The 19409-nt window shown below is 50.2% G+C and overlaps 3 protein-coding genes across 5 annotated transcripts; 1 reads left to right on the plus strand and 2 right to left on the minus strand.

Moving 5' to 3' along the window:
- Positions 1–218: 218 nt before the first annotated feature.
- On the minus strand, positions 219–9606 carry rnaset2l (ribonuclease T2, like). 2 transcript variants are annotated; one of them, XM_086139280.1, is made up of 9 exons: positions 9306–9606; positions 8720–8969; positions 8428–8489; positions 1706–1763; positions 1521–1588; positions 1284–1397; positions 919–967; positions 662–736; positions 219–573 (listed from the first exon to the last, which is right to left on the minus strand). In XM_086139280.1, the coding sequence occupies exons 2-9, from the start codon at positions 8900–8902 to the stop codon at positions 400–402; spliced, it is 783 nt and encodes a 260-aa protein (XP_085995406.1). In that variant the 5' UTR covers positions 8903–8969; positions 9306–9606; the 3' UTR covers positions 219–399. The 2 variants fall into 2 exon arrangements, with proteins under 2 accessions (XP_085995406.1, XP_085995400.1); XM_086139274.1 differs by having other exon boundaries at positions 8720–8973; positions 9306–9604.
- Positions 9607–13145: 3539 nt separating this feature from the next.
- On the plus strand, positions 13146–13721 carry cox7a1 (cytochrome c oxidase subunit 7A1). Its single transcript, XM_086178143.1, has 3 exons — positions 13146–13214; positions 13459–13543; positions 13666–13721. The coding sequence occupies exons 1-3, from the start codon at positions 13176–13178 to the stop codon at positions 13719–13721; spliced, it is 180 nt and encodes a 59-aa protein (XP_086034269.1). The 5' UTR covers positions 13146–13175.
- Positions 13722–13885: 164 nt separating this feature from the next.
- Positions 13886–16208, minus strand: chp2 (calcineurin-like EF-hand protein 2). Of its 2 annotated transcripts, none has more exons than XM_086139294.1 (7): positions 16077–16208; positions 15366–15438; positions 15206–15286; positions 15010–15134; positions 14870–14931; positions 14386–14508; positions 13886–14069 (listed from the first exon to the last, which is right to left on the minus strand). In XM_086139294.1, exons 1-7 carry the CDS (start codon positions 16141–16143, stop codon positions 14016–14018), a joined length of 585 nt encoding a protein of 194 aa, XP_085995420.1. In that variant the 5' UTR covers positions 16144–16208; the 3' UTR covers positions 13886–14015. The 2 variants fall into 2 exon arrangements, with proteins under 2 accessions (XP_085995420.1, XP_085995428.1); XM_086139302.1 differs by having other exon boundaries at positions 13891–14069; positions 15055–15134.
- Between the last annotated feature and the right edge of the window lie 3201 nt (positions 16209–19409).

Raw genomic sequence — 19409 nt, forward strand, 5'->3', positions numbered from 1 at the left:
AATCAGGAGAAGCTTGACTCATGAAGCTGCAGGAGAGCTCCTTCAGACAAGCAAGGTGGCTTGAAGCTCTGCTCAGACAAAATGTAGAAGAGCCTCACCACAGCTTAACCAAGTCAGCACACTAAGGCACCTCATCTGGATTCCTGGAGACTTCTCAACCAGGTGTGAGGAACCACCGAGGGTCAGTTCTGAATCTGCAAGGAGGATACCTGAACATCTGCAATTCATGATTTTAATAAGCAGAAGCAGCTCAGCACAGTGAACTCAGCCAGCCAAACACCTGGAGAAGGTCCAAGCCCCCAAAGCTGCAGCTGAACGTTTACGATCCCCTTGACATGGCTTCTCTGAAAGTGCCTCTGTCTTCAGCTTGCGTGCAGGAGATCCAGCAGAACCATTGAGTCAGCCACAGGGCCTGGAGGGCTGCTTGTGGTCAAGGGGCAGGAAGAAGAAGGTGGAGTTCACCGGGCAGGGGTGGCCGCCAGAGGCTGCCACTCCAGAGTTGTCATAGTGATTGCAGCCCACAGTCAGGTTCCTGAACAGTTCGATCTTCACCTGGAACCAGACCTCTTTGCCCTGAGGAACACACACGTGTCACAGCTGATGCCAGGAGAACCTAGACAGGAGCTGAGCCGAGCCCTCGGCCTTCGCGTGAAGATCTGACCTGCTTGTCCGTCACACACTGGATCTCAGTCTGCTTGCCAACCAGGGGGTCCAGGACTGCACGCACCTCCTGCAGCTGTGGACGGACACACACACACACACACACACACACGCCAAGCTGACCAACAAGTTCCCAGCAGGAGATTGGTCCAAGCGAAGATCTAGAACTGAGGTCTGCTCAGGTGTTCAGAGCCTGCCTGAAGGTAGCAGCAGAACATCACAGATAACACACACAAAGTAGGTTGTGGCATGGGTCACCTTGTATGTTCGCTCGCAGGACGGCGTGATCCCGGCGGCCTCCAGCCTCCTGCAGGGGACACACACACACACATCCAAGCTTCACTGAAGAAGAGGTTCTGGTGGCATGCCTCCGGACCACCATGTGGTCCAGAGGCCATTTTCTGCTGGACAGAGGACCCTGGATCCTGCTGGACTGAGGGGGCAGTACAGCTAGGTCTGGCTTCTAGGGATTTTTGTTAGTCTTATTTTGGGGGTTAAAATGTAATCATTATAAGAATAGTATGACTAACAAAATAGTGTCCTGCCTTTCAGAAAAATATCTAACTGTCCTGGAGGTTTTTAGGTACACATATGTGCATGTGTGTGTGCCTGTGTGTGCGGACTTGTCTAAGTCGAAGCGTTCTCTGAGTTGAAGGCAGGTCTTGAAGTATCTTAGCGGTGAGTTCATCCCCTCCACATTTCCTGCTTGGACGCCATGTTTACCCCACTCGTCTTGCCTGTTGCACACGCACAGCAGAGGGATGGGGTGAAGACAGAAACTTAAATTAAAGGAGGACTGAAATGAAGATGGTTGGGACTATTTCTGGCAGAGGAGGGATCAAACCCCTGGTGTTTCGCACCAGAACTGGAAGCTGCATGTGCCCTTCAGAAGAGATGGCCAGTACTGCTCAAGCTCTGCCTCCACCTCCTGGAAGATGATGTCATCATCATCATCATCATCATCATCATCATCATCATCATCATCATCATCATCATCATCATCATCATCACACCTGGACACACACACTCGTGCACACTCGCCCACCTGGATGTCTGAGTGGAACATGGGCCAACAGGTGGAGCAGTTCTTGGGGTGGACAGGCCTGTGGAGGAGAAGGCGTGAAGGTCAGCCGACCGCGGTGATGGTGTCTCCAGATGCTAGCTGATAGATACCAGAGGCGATGGAATGCAGCCTCAGGGCAGCACGGGTTGGTGTCTCCCGGAGCGGGTCCCAAGCCCAGATAAATGCAGAGGGTTGCGTCAGGAAGGTCATCCGGCATAAAACGGCAGGTTTGGTTTTTGCCGAATCAAACATAATAACGAGATCACACCAGATCACACCTGGGTTAACAATGACCGCCATTGGTACCAATGACCTACAGGGAACCAGTAGAAACTGGGCTACTGTAGGTCTAAGAAGGAGAGGTGGAAGCTGTGTTTGGAAGCAGAGAGAGAAGAGGAAAGGTAAGAATTTGGGATTGAGAGTACAGACTTTGAATATTGGGACCGTGACAAGAAAAGGTAGAGTGGGTTGACATGATGCAGAAGAGGAAAGTGGATATACTGTGTGTCCAGGTAGAAAGGAAGGAAGGCTTAGAAGCAGGCTTTAACTTGTACTATCTCAGTAGTGACAAGAAGAGACATGGAGTAGGAGTTATCTTGAAGGAGGAGTTTGTTAGGAATGATCTGGAAGTGAAAAGAATGTCAGATAGACTTATTGGTCTGAAACTGGAAATTGAAGGTGTGATGCTCAATGTTGTTAGTGGCTATGTCCCACAAGTGGGATGTTAGTGTGAGGAGAAGAAGTTCTGGAGTGAGCTAGATGAAGTGATTCAGAATATTCCCAGAGACGAGAGAGTGGTAATTGGTGCAGACTTCAATGGGCATGTTGGTGCAGGCAATAGAGGGGATGAAGAAATGATGGGCAGATTTGGTACACAGGATAGGAATGCAGAGGGACAGATGATGGTATATTTTGCAAAAGGGATGGAAATGGCTGTAATCAACGCTTTTTTTTCCAGAAAAGACAGGAACATAGGGTAACTTATAAGAGCAGAGGTAAGAGCAGGCAGGTGGACTAAATCTTGTATAGACAAGGTAACCTGAAAGAGATCAGTGACTGCAAAGTAGTGGTAGGTGAGAGTGCAGCCAGACAGCATAGAATGCTGGTTTGTAGGATAACTCTTGTGACAAGGAAGATCAATAGGACAAAGGCAGCGCAGAGGACAAAGTGGTGGAAGCTGAAAAGGGAGGAGTTTTGTTTGGTTTTCAGGGAGGAGTTGAGAAAGGCTCTGGGTGGTCAGGGAGAGCTTCTAGATGATTGGGCAGCTAGTGTTATCGGGGAGACAGGTAGGAGACAACTTGGTGTGTCATCTGGAAGGAAAGTAGATAAGGAGACTTGGTGGTGGAATGAGGAAGTGCCGGACTATATACAGAAAAAGCGGTTAGCTAAGAAAAAGTGGGACACGGAGAGGACTGAGCAGAACAGAAAGGAGTACAGGGAGATACAACGTAAGGTAAATATAGCAGGAAGAGAATGATCTATACAGGTTAGGCGAGATAAAGATGGAAAGGATATACAACAGGTTAGGGTTAGGGTTAGAGATAGAGAGGGAAATATATTGACAGATGCTAGAACAGTGATGGGAAGATGGAAAAAGTACCATATTTGATGGGAAGATGGAAAGAGTACCATATTTTCCGCAATATAAGGCGCACGTAAAAGCCTTTAATCTTCTCAAATCTTCTCGGTGCACCTTATATATGGACCAATATTGAGCCACAAGAGGTCTCGCAGGTATGGGAAGCAGCCGTCAATGCCATTTTCTCCCGTAGAAGAAGTAGTGCGCAGGAGTGTGCATTTTCATTTCCATTTTTGTGTGTGTGTGTGTGTTTGTGTGTGTGTGTGTGTGTGTGTGTCACCAAAGTAGCAGCGGTAGAAACGGTAAAGGGGAATTTCAGTCCCACATCACTTGTATATGTATAAAGACAAAGACCCCCAAATGGCACCTTTCAGGGACAGGCTTACGACACAGAATCTAAACACAAGGCTATCAGTCACGCAGTAGAATATGGGAATAGAGCAGCAGCAAGAGAATTCAACATTAACGAATCAATGGTGCGGAAGTGGAGGAAGCAACAAGATGACCGCACCCAGTAGAGTTGACCAAACAGTTTCCGAGGGAACAAAGCAAGATGGCTACAGTTAAAGGACAAACATGAACAGTGGGTTATTGAACTGAGAGCAGCAAGTAGAAGTCACTATTCAAAAGAAGGCATCAGTGCTAGCACGCGAACTTAACATCGATGAATTTAGAGACGATCCCTCTTGATGCTTTCGTTTTTTTGTTTTGTTTGTAAAAGCCTCGAACTGTGACAAATTGGAAATACACTGTTTGAACATAGGTGGCTTAAATACTGGTAAGAGCTACCGGTATTTACGGTACTGCATAGTGAATGCACTAACTTATTTTGGGAGTGAACGGAGTTGTCAGAACGTTGGTTTGTATTCTATTAATAAAGTTTAACTGACTCATCTGACTGTTTTGTTGACATTCCCTTCAGTGCAGCTCCATTTTGTGGATGCAAAACGCAACCCCAGCCACTACTGTAGCTTCAATTTTATGCGCCTTATAATGCGGTGCACCTTATATATGAAAAAAAATTAAAATAGGCCATTCATTGAAGGTGCGCCTTATTATCTGGTGCGCCTCATAGTGCGGAAAACATGGTACTTTGAAGAGCTGATGAATGTAGAAAATGAAAGATAGGAAAGGGGAGAAGAGGTGACTATTGTAGACCACAAAGTAGCCCAGATTAGTACAATGGATGTGAGGAAGGCATTGAAGAGGACGAAGAGTGGAAAGGCCTGGTCCTAATGATATACCTGTGGCGGTGTGGAAGTGTCAAGGAGAGGCAGCAGTAGAGTTTCTGACTAGTTTATGCAACAGGATTGTGATAATCCCCAGTTTTAGGAATAAGGGGAATGTGCAGAATTGCGGCAACTATAGAGGGATAAAGTTGATGAGCCATACATTGAAGTTATGGGAAAGAGTAGTGGAAACTAGACTGAGAGCAGAAGTCAGCATTTGTGAACAACTGTATGGCTTCATGCCTAGAGAGAGTACTACAGATGCAGTATTTGCTTTGAAAATGCTACAGAGAAGGCCAGAGGGAGCTGCATTGTGTTTTTGTAGACCCAGAAAAAGCATATGAAAGGGTGCGTAGAGAGGAACTCTGGTATTGTATGAGGCAATCTGGAGTGGCAGAGAAGTATACTAGACTGCTGCAGGATATGTACAGTATGCTAGCTGTGAGACAGTGGTGTGGTGTGCTGTAGGGGTATTATGGACCATGCTGTTGTTGTTATTGCTGTTGTTGTTCTTGTTGTTCTTGTTGTGGTGGTTCTAGTCCTTGCTGTGATTGGTTTCTGTTTCTGATTGGGCCATCAACTTGGGACGTGTCTGGGCGTATCCCAGTGTCCTGCCTGTCGGTGATTGACTGACAATTAGTGCTCCTTAAATTCCAGCCACTCTTGAAAGCTGGGTTTTCATAGCTGAGCATTCGTAGTGTAGGGCACCCCGAATTAAGGCAGGCAACTTTTTCAAGGCAAAAACGTGGTCAAGCAAAATCAACAAAACCTATGTACAACCAACCGCCAACCATTCCCCTAGTCTAGACCATGCGCTTCCTTCCCATCCCCATCATAGCACCCGCCCGCAGACGGGTCACACCTAGATGCTGTGACCCTTCCAACCTCATATATCCAACTGTATCTAACTACACTAAGCAGATGGTACCTGGGGCTCTCAGCAGTGAAAGAAAAGGTTTCATTGCAACCCATATATCCACTTGCACACTAAACTTTCTAGCTCTCACAGAAACATGGATTGCCCTGTCAGATGTGTAGACTTTCACTCACACCCCCAGAGCTAATGAGCGTGGGGGTGGAACTGGCTCGTTAGTCTCCCCAGAATGGAAATCTCCTGTTTCCGTCACACTTTCTTCCATCCACCTAAAATGACAAGCTTGAACCACTAGTTTCTCTCCTCTCCTCCTTTGACCCTCACTATGGCTATCTGACACTGTGAGTAGTGAAAGATGGACCCTCAGAGCTGACAAACGCAAATGGAAGAAATCCATACTCCCTGATGACCTTCAAAATTTCAAGTCGCTCCTATTCACATTCTACCCCATTCTCTCAACAGCAAAAGCCACCCTCTATCGCTCTAAAATACAATCCTCTGCATCTAATACCAGGAAACTAATCGAAACCTTCAATACTCTTCTCCAACCCCCTCCTACCCCGACCACCGCTTCCCTTCTTCCCGATGACTTTGCAAACTTCTTCAAAAAGAAAGTAAGTTACATTAGATCTTCTTTCTCTCACAATTCGACCAGCTCCACAGCCACCCTCCCCTCCTCTCCCTCCCCACCTGCCGCACCAGTCACTACCCCCCCTCCTCCAACCCGTCTTCTTCATCCCCTCCTTGCCTACCTCAGCCTACCCTACCCCACTTCACCCCTCTCCCTCCCCCAGAGGTCCTCAAACTCATAACATGCAGCCGCCCGACCCCCTGTCCCCTCGACCTGGTCACCTCCCCCCTCTTACAATCCATAGCACCAGACCTTCTCCCCTTCCTATCTCACCTCATCAGAATGTCTCTCCAGACAGGCTGCTTTCCATCTGCCTTTAAGTCTGCGAGGGTCACCCCTCTGCTCAAGAAACCAGCACTTGACCCATCTGACGTCAAAAACTATAGACCCGCCTCCAAACTACCCTATCTCTCAAAAACAAACAGTCTTTAACCAACTCTCTCTCTGCCTTCAGCAAAACAACCACTTGGAGCCTCTTTAGTCAGGGTCCAAGGTAGGTCACTCGACAGAGACAGCCCTCCTTGCGTTTTCCAAATCACTGCAGGAAGCGAGAGCAGCCTCTTTCTCGTCTGTGCTCATACTTCTTGACCTGTCAGCTGCGTTTGACACAGTCAACCACCAGAACCTTGTCTCCACCCTCAAGGGTCTGGGTGTCACAGGCTCTACACTCTCCCTGTTGGTATCCTACATGACAGGTCGCTCCTATCAGGTGACATGGAGGGGGGCTTTGTCAGAACCTGCAGACTGACTCCCGGTGTTCCACAAGGTTGGGTTCTAGGCCCTCCCCTCTTCTCCCTGTTCACAACATCGCTTGGTTCTGTCATTTACTCACATGGCTTCTCTTACCACTGCTATGCTGAGGACACACAGCGGATTCTGTCCCTCCCTCCGTCTGACACACAGGTCGAAACCCAAATTACAGGTTGTCTGTCTGATATCTCAGATTGGATGGGGATTAACCACCTGAGGCTCAACCTAGACAAAACTGAGCTGCTCTTTCTCCCAGGGAAAGGTTCTCCGCACAGAGACCTGGCCATCACCATTGACAATACTGTGGTAAGGCCAACCCCAACTCCGAGAAACCTAGGTGTGGTCCTTGAAAACCAACTGTCATTCTCAGCAAACGTCGCACCAGTCGCATGTTCCTGCGGATTCCGCCTCTACAACATAAAGAAGATCCGCAGATTCCTCACTGAAGATACAGCGCAGATACTCATCCAGGCCCTAGTCATCTCTATTTTGGACTACTGCAACTCCCTCCTTGCTGATGCCCCAGCGGTGACCATCAGATTTCTGGAGCTTATTCAGAAAGCGCCAGCACGCCTGGTGTTCAATCGTCCCAAATTCTACCACACAACTCCCCTTCTTATGTCCCTACACTGGCTCCCGGTAGCCACCCACATCAAGTTTAAGTCCCTGGTGCTTGCCTACCGGGCTGTGAATGGGGGAGGCCCCGTCTTATCTCCAGGCTATGGTCAAGCCACATGTCCCTACCTGTCCCCTCTGATCTGCCACCTCTAGACGACTGTCCACCCCATCACTCAGAGCCCCTGGCTGGCGATCGAACCAGTCTTAGCTCTTCTCTTGGCTCCTCAGTGGTGGAACGAACTCCTGAAAAAGGTCAGAACAGCAGGGTCGCTGCCCATCTTTCGCCGTGAGCTGAAAACATACCTCCTCACCAAGCATTACCCAACTAATCGTACTTAGCCCTTGCTAAAAAAAATAAAGGTGTATTTATGTATATGGTTCTGAGATGGCTATTTGGTGGAGTGGGCACTTCTGAATTCTGACTTCTGCTGAATTGCACTTCTTGTAAGTCGCTTTGGTTAAAAGCGTCTGCCAAATGACTGTAATGTAATGTAACAGTCCAGAACAACAGAGATTGGGGAAAAGAGGCGAAGAGACGGGTTCAAGCAGGTTGGAATGGGTGGAGAAAAGGGGTACTATGTGATAGAAGACTATCAGCCAGAATGAAAGGAAAAGTGTACAAGATAGCGGTGAGACTAGTGATGCTGTATGGCCTAGAAACAGTTACAATGACGAAAAGACAGGAGGCAGAGCTAGAGGTCGAAGAGATGAAGATGGTAAGGTTCTCTTTGGGAGTGACCAGGATGGATAGGATCAGAAATGATTCTTTCAGAGGAACCGCATATGTTCGATGTTTTGGAGAGAAGGTCAGAGAAGCCAGATTGAGGTTGCTCTGTCATGTACAGAGGAGGGATAGTGAATATGTTGGTAGACGGATGCTGGAATTAAAGATGCCAGGCAGGATGTCTCAAGGAAGAGCAAAGAGAAGATTTATGGACGTAGTGAAAGAGGATATAAAGGTAGTAGGTGTGAGAGAGGAGTGGCGACCCCTGGCAGGAAAAGTACAAAGAAGCAAGGAGTTACCAGAGGCCATGGATGGTCCAGCCGTTGACGGAGGGCGGGAGTCTGCAGAGGTCCGCTTTGTGCTGGGATTGAAGGACACAGAAGGTCAGATGTAGCTGGATGACACCCTGCCTTTGGTCACATGATCCTCTGCCCTCCTTTCCTCCCTTCTGGCTTTCCTTTTGTCCTCGTCTTCCTTGAACACTGTATTCTAGTCTTGCCCCCCCCGTGTCCTCCCTGTCACACCTGTATGGATCTTCTGGTTCTACTGATTGTTGGTGAAGCTGAGAATGAGAATGAAGATAAGGGTCACCTGACAGAAACCTCCAGGCCACTCCAGGGTGAAAATCATGCAGCTCCAGGAGCAGGTCTTGGGCAAGCAGGCCTGTGGCGGGGAGCCTGGTGTCGCCGTGATGACCGACAGCGGCAGCAGGAGCAGGGGCACGGTGCCAGGGCCAGCCAGCGGGGATGCCAGAGAGCGCAGCATGGTGGCCATAGGACTGGAAGTAGATCGGACGTCCGTCCGGTGGTCTGAGGGGACGTCGGAGCTGGGGCAGGGGCAACTACCTAGACAAGTCCACAGCTCACTGCATTAAGGGGAGTTCTAGCACTGCGAGTATTAGTAGTAAAAGTAGTAGTTATTTGTCAAAGTGTTTATGATGTGAGGAAGGAGCATCAGGTGATGGGTCGACCTGCTGTGTGTGCATGTGTGTGTGGGTGTGTGTGTGCGCTCTAAAGGTTCTCTTCAATGTTCCATGAGTATTTCCTGTGTTCTCTGAGGTCCTATGTGTGTTCTCCAAGTGTCGTCTGTGTTCTCCTATTGTTCTTGAAGGTTCCATTAGTGTTCTCTAAGGTTCTTTTAGTGTTGTGCGAGTGTTCTCGGAGTGTGTTGGACTCACCAGGCTGTGGCGGCGAGGCGTCTGGCCACCGTCCAAAGCTTGGCTGTGAATTGTCTCCTGGAGGAGGAAATGGAACCTGCTTCAGAAGGAAGTGCAGAACTCAGCGGAGGTACCGGAACTTTCCGCCCTTTGTGGCAAACAGATGCGACTGTGACCTGGACCAATCAAATGGTAGCAGGGAATTCCTCCAACCAATTGGGTGCCTTCTCTTACCCAATCCTGTTGCACTGACGTTCTTGGTGACATTACTTCCTGTTTTACTAGGCCCAGTCCCCCTACCAGGGTTATTATGTGATGTTTTCCCCTGGTGTCTCCTATACATTGATATTATGTGTATGCTGTATAAGTCTTGCTAAGGTCCTCCAAGTGAAGCTGACCTCAGGAAAATGTGTGTGTGTGTGTGTGTGTGTGTGTGTGTGCGTGTGTGTGCGTGTGTGCGTGTGTGTGTGTGTGTGCGTGTGTGTGCGTGTGTGTGCGTGTGTGTGTGTGTGTGTGTGTGTGTGTGTGTGTGTGTGTGTGTGTGTTGTGCTTTGCCTGCACATGTCTGGTGCTTTTATTGTTGAAAACAGGAAGTGCAACTCCCCACTTCTTGCAGGGGACAACTGTTAAGCGTCTATCAAGATTCTGGCACCTTGTCAGAATGTGTGTGTGTGTCCTTGTCAGAATGCAAAACCAGCAACCGTGGAAACATGAAGCAGCTCCGGGGCAGTGAACCTTCCTCTCACTTCTTCTTTGAATTTTGGGGAGTTGTGTGTATGTGTGTGAGTGTGTGTGTGTGTGTGTGTGTGTGTGTGTGTGTGTGTGTGTGTGTGTGTGTGTGCGTGTTGGGGGGCTGCTCTCTCTGCCCCTTGAGGTCAGAGGGTCTTGAGCTGTTGTTGTTGATGTTCTGGAGTGTTAGTTTCAGGTTAGTTGTGTTCTCACCCTACCTGTGTCAGGTGAGAGTGGACCAATTAGATACCGGTGTCTGTCCATCTGTTGTTTATTCTCAGATGTTTATTCTGAGTGTTCTGGAGGCTGGAGCCCAGTGGGGGTCCAAGTCGGGTCCAGAGTCTGTTTCTTTAAATGTGTGTGGACGTGGCTGCGGAGCATGTGCACCATGACCTGCACAATACATACACACACACACACACACACACACACACACACACACACACACACACACACACACACACATTAATAAAATTTCATAAATTTCTCTGCCCCTGATTGGTCAGCGAATCTGAGGCAGCAGCTGATTGGCCAAGGGGGGCGTGTCCATTTCGACTGCTATCACTCGGTGTGACCTGGAATTACAGCACAGGAAGAGATGCCTGAACCTTTCAGAATAAAACACAACGGGGAATGTTTCCACTGACTCATGTGTGTGCGTGTGTGTGTGTGTGTGTGCGTGTGCGTGTGTTGTGATGTTTAGACTGATGGAGTTCCAGTCTGACTGACGTCTCTTTGTCTGTCATGCATGTCCTCTTCAGTTAACGGTAATTCTGCTCCAGATTCTCCCCCTCTGACTTCTCATTGACACCATGTGTATTTGAAAGTGAATGGAGAACCTGTCTCGTTGATTAGCCGTCCATGATCCATGTTCACCATAAATGTGGGAATGTATTAACCTCATCTCCAGCGCAGCTGTGTCTGTCTGTGCCACCTAACATGCAGAAGCAACGCAGGCAAATCCATTTTTGTCTCCACCTTGTTCTCCTGGCCCATTGGACTTCGAAAACCACCCTGATGGTCCGGTCCTCTCTGAAAGCCACGCTGAGCTGCTAACCCGGACCAAAGCATGGCTTCCAGAGGCATTACATTGACCTGGAGCAAAGCCGGCTGCCATCTTCATGCTGGCAGCTTCCACAAACCCAGAGAACTAAGTGTGACTATTTCCCCGACCCTGCTGGCTGGTAGAAGAATATCGTGCTTTATTGTTTGGATTGTTTCCCTGGACTAACTGATGTGGTTGGTGCTTTCTATGTGGCACGTGGAAAAGAAAGCATCACCCAGGGTGGGACTTTAGTAGAAACCAAACCCGGGAGTCCCAGGTCCATCCTGGACCAGGAGTATGAACTCCGGGTCCATGTAGTAGATGCTGAGCTATGTGAGTCTGTCCTGGCCTGTTACTGGCACCACCGGCCATGTCCTTCTCCTGCACGGTCTCTCCATCTCCAGCTGCAGAGCTGCACAGTCCGTTATCCCCTCGGTGCAGATGCTGGCTGCTGATTGCAGACGTGCAGCTGGAACCCATGGACGAAGTGGAGCTTTAGCTTTCAACATTGTTAAACCTCATCTGTATCTCACCTGGAGACTAACTAGAGCCTGGCTCCAGTCTGTAGTCCAGGGACAGGCGGATCAGTGATGGTCCTGGACATTCCAACTTAAAAGTTGATTGATATCAAAGGTATTCAAACGGCCATAGTAGTCAGATCTGCGTGAAGGTCTGCTCTGACCACCCAAGCGGAGTCCTACTGCAAACTAGAGCGTGTGTGGCTCTGCCCAAACACCCAGCAGGTGTAGTGGGGCAGCTGGTTGCGTTGCAGAGGCTGAGAAGAATCGGATGTTGTGCAGTAGGGCGCTGTTACTCTGGTTTCTTCTATCTGTCCCACCACCTCATGGAGACCTTCTCCTGCCTCCATGCTTCTGTGCTGTTGGGTCACCATTAATCTGTTTTTTTCTTTCTTTTGTCGTGTTTTCCCGTCATGCTTTGTGCTGCTGCTGCCTGACTTCGCCCTGATGACTGTCCATGGCTCACCCTCCCTTCCTCCACCTGCGTCTAACCTTATCTTCAACTTTTCCTCCTCTTCATCCTGGATTCTTTCTCTCAATTTTTTTAAATCTGTTCGCCTCTTATCCTCCATCCTCTTGTCCATCCCACCTCTTGCCTTGACTGCACCTCCACTGTTCTCCTGCACCTTCTCCCATTCCTCCTTTCTTGTGTTTGTGTGGTGTCGCCCCGGTGCAGAGGAGGCTGAAGGTAAGTCTCCTCAGATCTCACAATCATTCCCTCCGGATCAGCTGCTACCAGGAGAGTAACCCTGACCTCTCCTTGGTTCCTGTTCCCTCAGTGTCCAACATCGACCACGTAGTTCTGGATGAAGACCATTCCTCGATCCAGGAGGCTACAGAATCTCTGGAGGTGAACCAGACACTCAACATAGACACGAGAGAGGAGTTAATGTTACAAAATATAGATGTCAGAACATTGAGATGGGAATGTTGAAGGTCATCACCTGAAGGTTCTGTGTCTGGACTCCTACCAGCAGCTTCTGTTTTGAAGGTTCTTTGTCTGTGGTCCTGTACCAGAAGCCTCTGTTTGGACTTGTACCAGAAACTTGTGATTTGAAGGTTGTGTGTGTGTGTGTGTGTGTGTGTGTGTGTGTGTGTGTGTATGTGTGTGTGTGTGAAAACAAAAGGGACACCTCCTCTCTCCCTTGTTCATGTTTCCTTCCAAACCAACTCTAAACCCTGCAGGAGCATTCTGACAGTCAATTGAGGGTCCCGTCCCTCAGCCAGAACCGCCTGTCCTTCATCCAGAACCTTCTGTCCCTCAGTCCAGAACCCTCTGATCTCTATTTCACATTACCTCTTAGAGATGTCTGTGAAAGTTCTCAGTCATCCCGGTCATTGTAAATTTTTGTCAAAATCTGCTTGTTATGCCAACTGTCCTTGAATTTCTTCACTTAAGGACTTAGGGACTTTTCACCCCTCATCCCAGAGGCTTCTTCACTTATAATGACATGTGGCGCGTTTTCCAATATTAGAGATGTATGAGTTGTATGACACACACACACCTGCTGATTCCCGCCTTGTTGAAAGCCCCTCCTGAGTTCCTTCAAGAACCTCCAGGTCCTGGTGGGTTAAGCCTTCAGCGGCTCGGCCCGACGGATGACCAACAAAGTTCCTAAAGCCCAGAAACTGATCCAGGTGAGGTGTGGAGAGGTGTGGAGGTGTGAAGTGTGAAGAACCCACCTCTGGTTCTTCAGCGTGGAGTTGGTTGGCTCTGGAGCCAGGCTCTGTACCTGTTTTGGGTCCAAAGGCGTCCACAGGATCTTCTCGCACAGATTCTCTGCTTTCTGTCTGAGGACATCAAGCGGAGAACCTCCACCTGTTCCTCCTGATTTGGCCATGCCAGCACCTTCTCTGAGGGCTGTGGTTTCCATGGTTACAGGAGATCAATGGGTTGCCTGTCCACATCAAGGGAGGCAGTGGCGATGTGGCACGGTACCGGGTTACCATAGCGCTCAAATTCGCAGGTAACCACCACGCTTGGTGATGCCAAGACCATAAAAATCTGACCAAGAGCCCCCCCCGCCCTCTCTTGGTTCTATGTGAAGTTCTGGAGCAGTGGTTGATCTTCTTGTCGTCCTCCATACAGGAACCTGTTACTCCTTGTACTGGCTCCTCTTCGCCTCACTGTCCCAGAAGACCTAGAGGAGCCCGGCCCTGTCTATTTCCTGGGGAGCTGTCTAATGCTGGTGTTGCTGTGTGATTTTATTCCATCAAAGCTTCTTCATTAAAAAGAGTGAAAAACAAAGTGTGTGTTTCTGATCTATTAGACCTGGACACATACACACAGTTGCAGTGATTTCAGCTTATTCTGGTGAACTGGATTTATTGACCACCTCCACCCTCCCATGGCCCCCTCTCCCTGAATCCAGCAGATGTGAAGGTCCCTCTCCACCTCTCCTACCAAGAGGAGGAGGTGCTGACGTTGAGCGGAGGAGGTCACTTCAGGAAGGAGGTGCTCATCCGGTTTTCCACATCGACCTTCTCCAGAGACTGAAAGACAGAGGAGAGGGGTGGTTATGGTTCTCCTCCGAAGGGGAGGGGGGGGGGGGGGTCCCATGAGGGCTCCTCCTGGGGAACCTGGGGAGATCCTGTGTTATGGGCAGACCACGGCGCCTCCTGGTGGACTAGCCTAACTCCCCTCTGGAAGGAGGCCCCAGGAGAACCTCCTCAAAGCAACCCTCTGACCCCAACTCTCATTTTCCAGGGTTTGCTCTTGAAACTCATCCTCTGCTCTTTCTGGTTCTCTTCAGACCCTGAAGAAGGTCAGCAATTATGTCATCGGTCAGCGGGAAGCGGAACGTCTTACCTTCATGAACTCGTTGAAGGAGATGGCCCCGTCTCGGTCCAGGTCCGCCTCCTCCAGGGCTCGGTCTGCAATGCTCTTCAGCTGCTCCTCTGTCACCTGGATCCCCAGCATGGCTCGGAGAACCTGCAGGAGAACCACCTGGTCAAACCCAGCGTTCAGAACAGGAGTGTTTCCAACAAGGTTCAGAGAAGAACCCAGCTGGGGTTTGGAGCTAATCAGCTGATGTTTGGGTTCCAAAGACCGGGTTGGAGAAGGTGTCAGTTCTAAAGTACCAGGTGCTGGACTGGGTCTGGACAACAGAACTCCTGGGCCAAAAAGGAACCGCCCCATATCTACCCATGAACATAATCAGTGAGGCTGATTGACCCAGGAAGTGTGTAGTGAGTAGAACCTGGAGGTTCTGATACTGAGTGGGTTCTCCACTTCCCTCTAGAGAAGTGGGTGAAAATGTGTGTCTTTGAATAGGTGCATGAGAGGGTCTGACCTGCAGAAGGTCCTCCCTCTGGATCTTCCCATCATTATTCTGGTCGTACAGCTGGAACGCAACTGGACAGGAGGCCAGTGATCAGAACTTTCACTCCTCAGAAGAACAAATCGATGAGGCAAAGCTGGGAGAACACAAACATTTGAGCTTCCCAGTTCTGCTGCAGGAGGGTTCCCGTTGCACACCGTCTCTGCTCCTGGCCGAGCTGGCGGGACGGAAGTGGGCCAGGATCCGGACAAAGAAGGGGAAGTCCACCAGGTCCTGCCTGGAGAGGCAGGAGGAGAGGAGCGTGAAGGTAAAGTTTGACCCATGGCGGCGCTGCTTCCTTGGTCTCACCCCGGCGGGAAAAAGGCACTGATGATTCTGCCTCCGATGGGATTCATGGCTAGCTCTCCAACCACCTCCAGATCATCTGGCCTGGAATCAGAAGGGGCCCCAGGTCAGAAGGTCCACACCTGGAGTCCCGCTCAGTGCTGCAACTGCTGGCAGACATCACCTGAGGTGCCCAGCGTTCTCCTGGTCCAGGGACTGGAACCTCTCATAGAGACGGAGGATATGGGCAGCGGAGACTGAGAACACACAGGTTTGACCTTCAACACAGTTCCTCAACCACCTGGAGGTTTCCCAGAATGTGGAGGTTCAAAAGTAGTTCACATCCTTTTTCAATGGTTCTGGTTCTTTTTATGGTTCCTGGAACAAACTTTCCCCTTTCAGTGGAAACCTCTGAGATAACATCACTTCCTGTTTTACCCTCTGCTGTCAGTGATTTAGAACCAGGTCTGAGAACCTCCTGGACCTCCTGCCAAACGGCAGTCGGGTCACATGATCCACCAGGCGCCTTATCAGGCCAACAGACGCCCCTATCAGGCGTGTTGAGGTGGAGATAAACCCATCAGGGGGAACCCAGACTGTTTACAGAGAAGAGCCACAGAAATGTTTCTCGTAACATTTAGTGGAACCAGCAAGAAGCATGAGAAACCCTGAGGTACCGAGTTAAAATCAGGCAGAATGAAAGAGAAGATCTGATGAATCTTCAAGGTGTTCCACAAAAAAGGAACAGTTGAGATTCTTGAGAAGAACCCGTCAAAGATTTCCTATCAATATGCAGAACCATGGAGAGCCAGACTGAAGACCCTGGCTGGATGGTATCAGTGAGCCCAAGAGCGAGGACCTGAGAAGTACCAGTGAGGGACTTCCTGTAACTCACAGCCGGTTTCCTGCATCAGCTCCTCAGCCATTGGAACATTCTTGATCCTGGAGCTGCTGGTACCCATCCTGAGCCGAGACCTACACGCTAGACGAGTGCTGTCCAAGTCCCTGTGTCCTCAGGCACTGCTTCATGCCACCCCCTGCTGGTTGGGGTGGGAAGCACAGGACACCCCAAACACAAACCTGGTCTCCACCATGGAGAACCTTCGACCAGAACGATCCCTCTGGTCAAAGAGTCCTTCAGTAGAATCAGTAAGATACAAAGAGAACTCAGGAATACATGGAAAACACTACAGTGTACCAAGGAGTACTGTCAGTGGACCCTAGAGTACATTGACAGTCCAAGGTTCCTTCAGGAGCTGATAGAGACTACATTTACTGGCAGCAGGTGGCGCCACCGGTGTAAGTGTGTGTGTGTGTGTGTGTGTGTGTGTGTGTGTGTGTGTGTGTGTGTGTGTGTGTGCGTGCGTGCGTGCGTGCGTGCGTGCGTGCGTGCGTGTGTGCATGCGCGCGCGTGAGCGTGTTTGCGTGGGCGGGCGGGTACAATCAGAGTGTCAGAGTGCATCGAGGCCGAAAGTCCAACCATTCACAAATATTTCAGCCTGAAGAAGCAGGTTGATCTCAACAACGGGGTTCGGTGTTTGCCTGGCAATTGAACGGTAGCTGTCAATCAGACGCTGCCTGTCAATTACAGCCCCTGCATCCTGTGCTCCCCGGAGGTCTGCTGAGCTTCAGGTCCTCCAGATCTGTGAGTGTTCCCCCCACTCCTGAGGAGACCATGTCGAAGCGTCATGAGACGAGAAATTCAAGCAAATCCCTCATCCCCGCAGCCCGCAGTCCTTTACCTTTTCGGCTGGCAGGAGGCACTGGGAGCCCATTGGAGGAGATCCAGATGAGGCCTGGAGAGAGACATCTCAGGAGAGAGTGAGGACAGAGAGAAGGTGGCGTTTGATTGACAGGCTGTCAGGTTGATATTTCTATGACTGGAGGGTGGGCGGACACACGAAGGGGCTCGGCCCCTTCACCACTCCGCCTCGCTGAGCTTTTGTCCCAACTGTCACAGGCAATGAAACTGAAGCATTCCTGCGTGTGTGTGTGTGTGTCCGTGTGTGTGATGCTGGCTACTGACCAGCAGGAAATGAATGTAGGTTTCCTGGCTGAGTGACCTTTGACCCCGAGCTCCACCACTTCCCGGCTCCAGTGCAGCGGATCAGGGGGGAGACAGAAGTAGTGACATGCATGGAGCCCGTGCAAGCATTCCTGCACAGGGCAGCATGCACGAGGGCGGCGTGCACAAGAGTGGCGTGCATAAGGGCACTGTAAGTAGAATCTGATTATATTTACCAAAGTATTGTTGGTAAACTCACTGCTCACACTGCTCTGTGTGTGTGTGTGTGTGTGTGTGTGTGTGTATGTGTGTGTATGTGTATATGTATTTGTATGTGTATGTGTATGTGTATGTGTATGTGTGTGTGTGTCGGGTGGGGGTTCTCCTGGGCTGTAAAGATTCTCCTGTCAACCCCAGCAGATGGTTTGTGGGTCCAAACCCCAAATGGTCTCATCCACACAAATGATCTACACACTTCCAGGTTCTCTAGGTCTCCAGCGCGGTGGTCCAGGTTGGAGGTGGAGGACAAGGTGGTCCTGGGTGGAGGTGGAGGTGGCCCCTGGTGGAGGTGGAGGTGGAGGTGAAGGTATGCCTGGAATGCCTGTTATATAAGTGTCATTGTGTCTTGAGACAAATGCGAGGTGAAGGCGTCCAGGCTGGCCTCCACCAGGGAGGCGGGGCCTCCTGCCCCCGCTGGGGGCGGGGTCTCCCGCAGAGAACCAGGGCCGGTAATGAGGGCACAGCAGCCGAGCGAATGATGGGATGCCTCTCACCGGCGAGTCATTAACAGCCGGATGTTGTTCCTTGGGCAGGCGGAGGAGAACTCTGGCAGCTCACGGGGAGCCGCACACCCAGAACCTACAGCAAGCCCGGGAGAACCAGCAACCCCTCGCCAGAACCACAGGAGGACCAGGAGACGAGTCCGACCTCCACCTTCTGGAAGCAAAGGGCTCTGACCAGACCCTTAGGAACCTCTTTGCAGGAAGTTAGTTGTCAATCATCCAACCATTCACCCTCTCATTCACACCTACAGACGCTTTCTTCAATGAGCTGTGGAAGGACAGGAGAACCTGGAAGAAACCCAGAGAGAACCTGAAGGAGAGAGAAAAGTCCTGACCTCCAACTCACATTTTTTTATGACATTTAATGACGACAGAGGAGCGGAGCCTTTGTACTGACACGCACACACACACACACTGCCAGTTAAGATAACAGAAAGAGAAACCCTTCCATTAACGTTCCACTTTGAGTGACAAACATCTGCGTAGAGAACGGGTTAGTCACCATGACACAGGAATGTCCACCTCCTTACCGGAACCTTTGTGTGTGTGTGTGTGTGTGTGACACGGGGAATACCTGCCTTCTACTTCAACGAAACTGAAAGCTCTTGGTGACTCAGGGTTCCTCTGTAAGACATTCTAAGCCTTTGCCCTCATGTCACACACACACACCTAGAACCTAACCTTGGTGTATAGGTGGTTGTTGGAGAAGCAGGTCTCTGATTGCAGGAGAAGTTTCGGGGCGGCTTCTTGTCAGGAGGAGAAGTTCTGGCTAATGGAGCCACAGGTGGGACAGAGATTCAGCGGGTCTGAAGAGCAACTGGGGACAGGTGCATGATGGAATGGATGATCAGTTATGGTTCTCCCCAGGGGGATCATCTCCAATCATCTCATCTAACTTCACTTAGCCAATCATTACCATCCATCTAACCCTCTCCTCTCACACCTTCCTGTCCTCCTCCCCTCCATCCATAAACCTCCACACTGGTCTTCCTCCAGAGCCTCCTGGCAGCTCCAACCTCAGTATCCTTCTACCCAGATCTTCACCATCCCTCCACTGTCCATCTCCAAACCATCTTAGTGCGTCTTTAACTTTGTGGTGTCCCTCTGATAAACTCCTTCTTGATCCTCTCCATCCTCCTCACTCCCAAAGAGGGACCTCCACATCTGCACTTCTGCCTCCTGTCTACTCTTCAGCATCTCCAAAGCAGACACCACAGCTGCTCCCACCCACCATCTTCTCCACCTTTCCTTTCCTTCCGGATGATACTCTTTTCTCCAGCCATCCCAACCTCTTTGTTCCTCCACCTCTCCTCCACCTTCTCCACAGCTCTGGACTATTGACCCTCAGCACTTAAAGTCCTCTACCTTCTTCATCTCCAGCCTGCGTAGCCTCACTGCTCACAGCTCATCTTCATTCCTCCACCTGTCCTGCTCTCACCAC

Source organism: Fistularia commersonii, chromosome 3 (genome assembly GCF_037954325.1).
Source record: "Fistularia commersonii isolate RoL2024-O1a breed Wild chromosome 3, RoL_Fcom_v1.0, whole genome shotgun sequence".
In the NCBI taxonomy this organism is placed as follows: domain Eukaryota; kingdom Metazoa; phylum Chordata; class Actinopteri; order Syngnathiformes; family Fistulariidae; genus Fistularia; species Fistularia commersonii.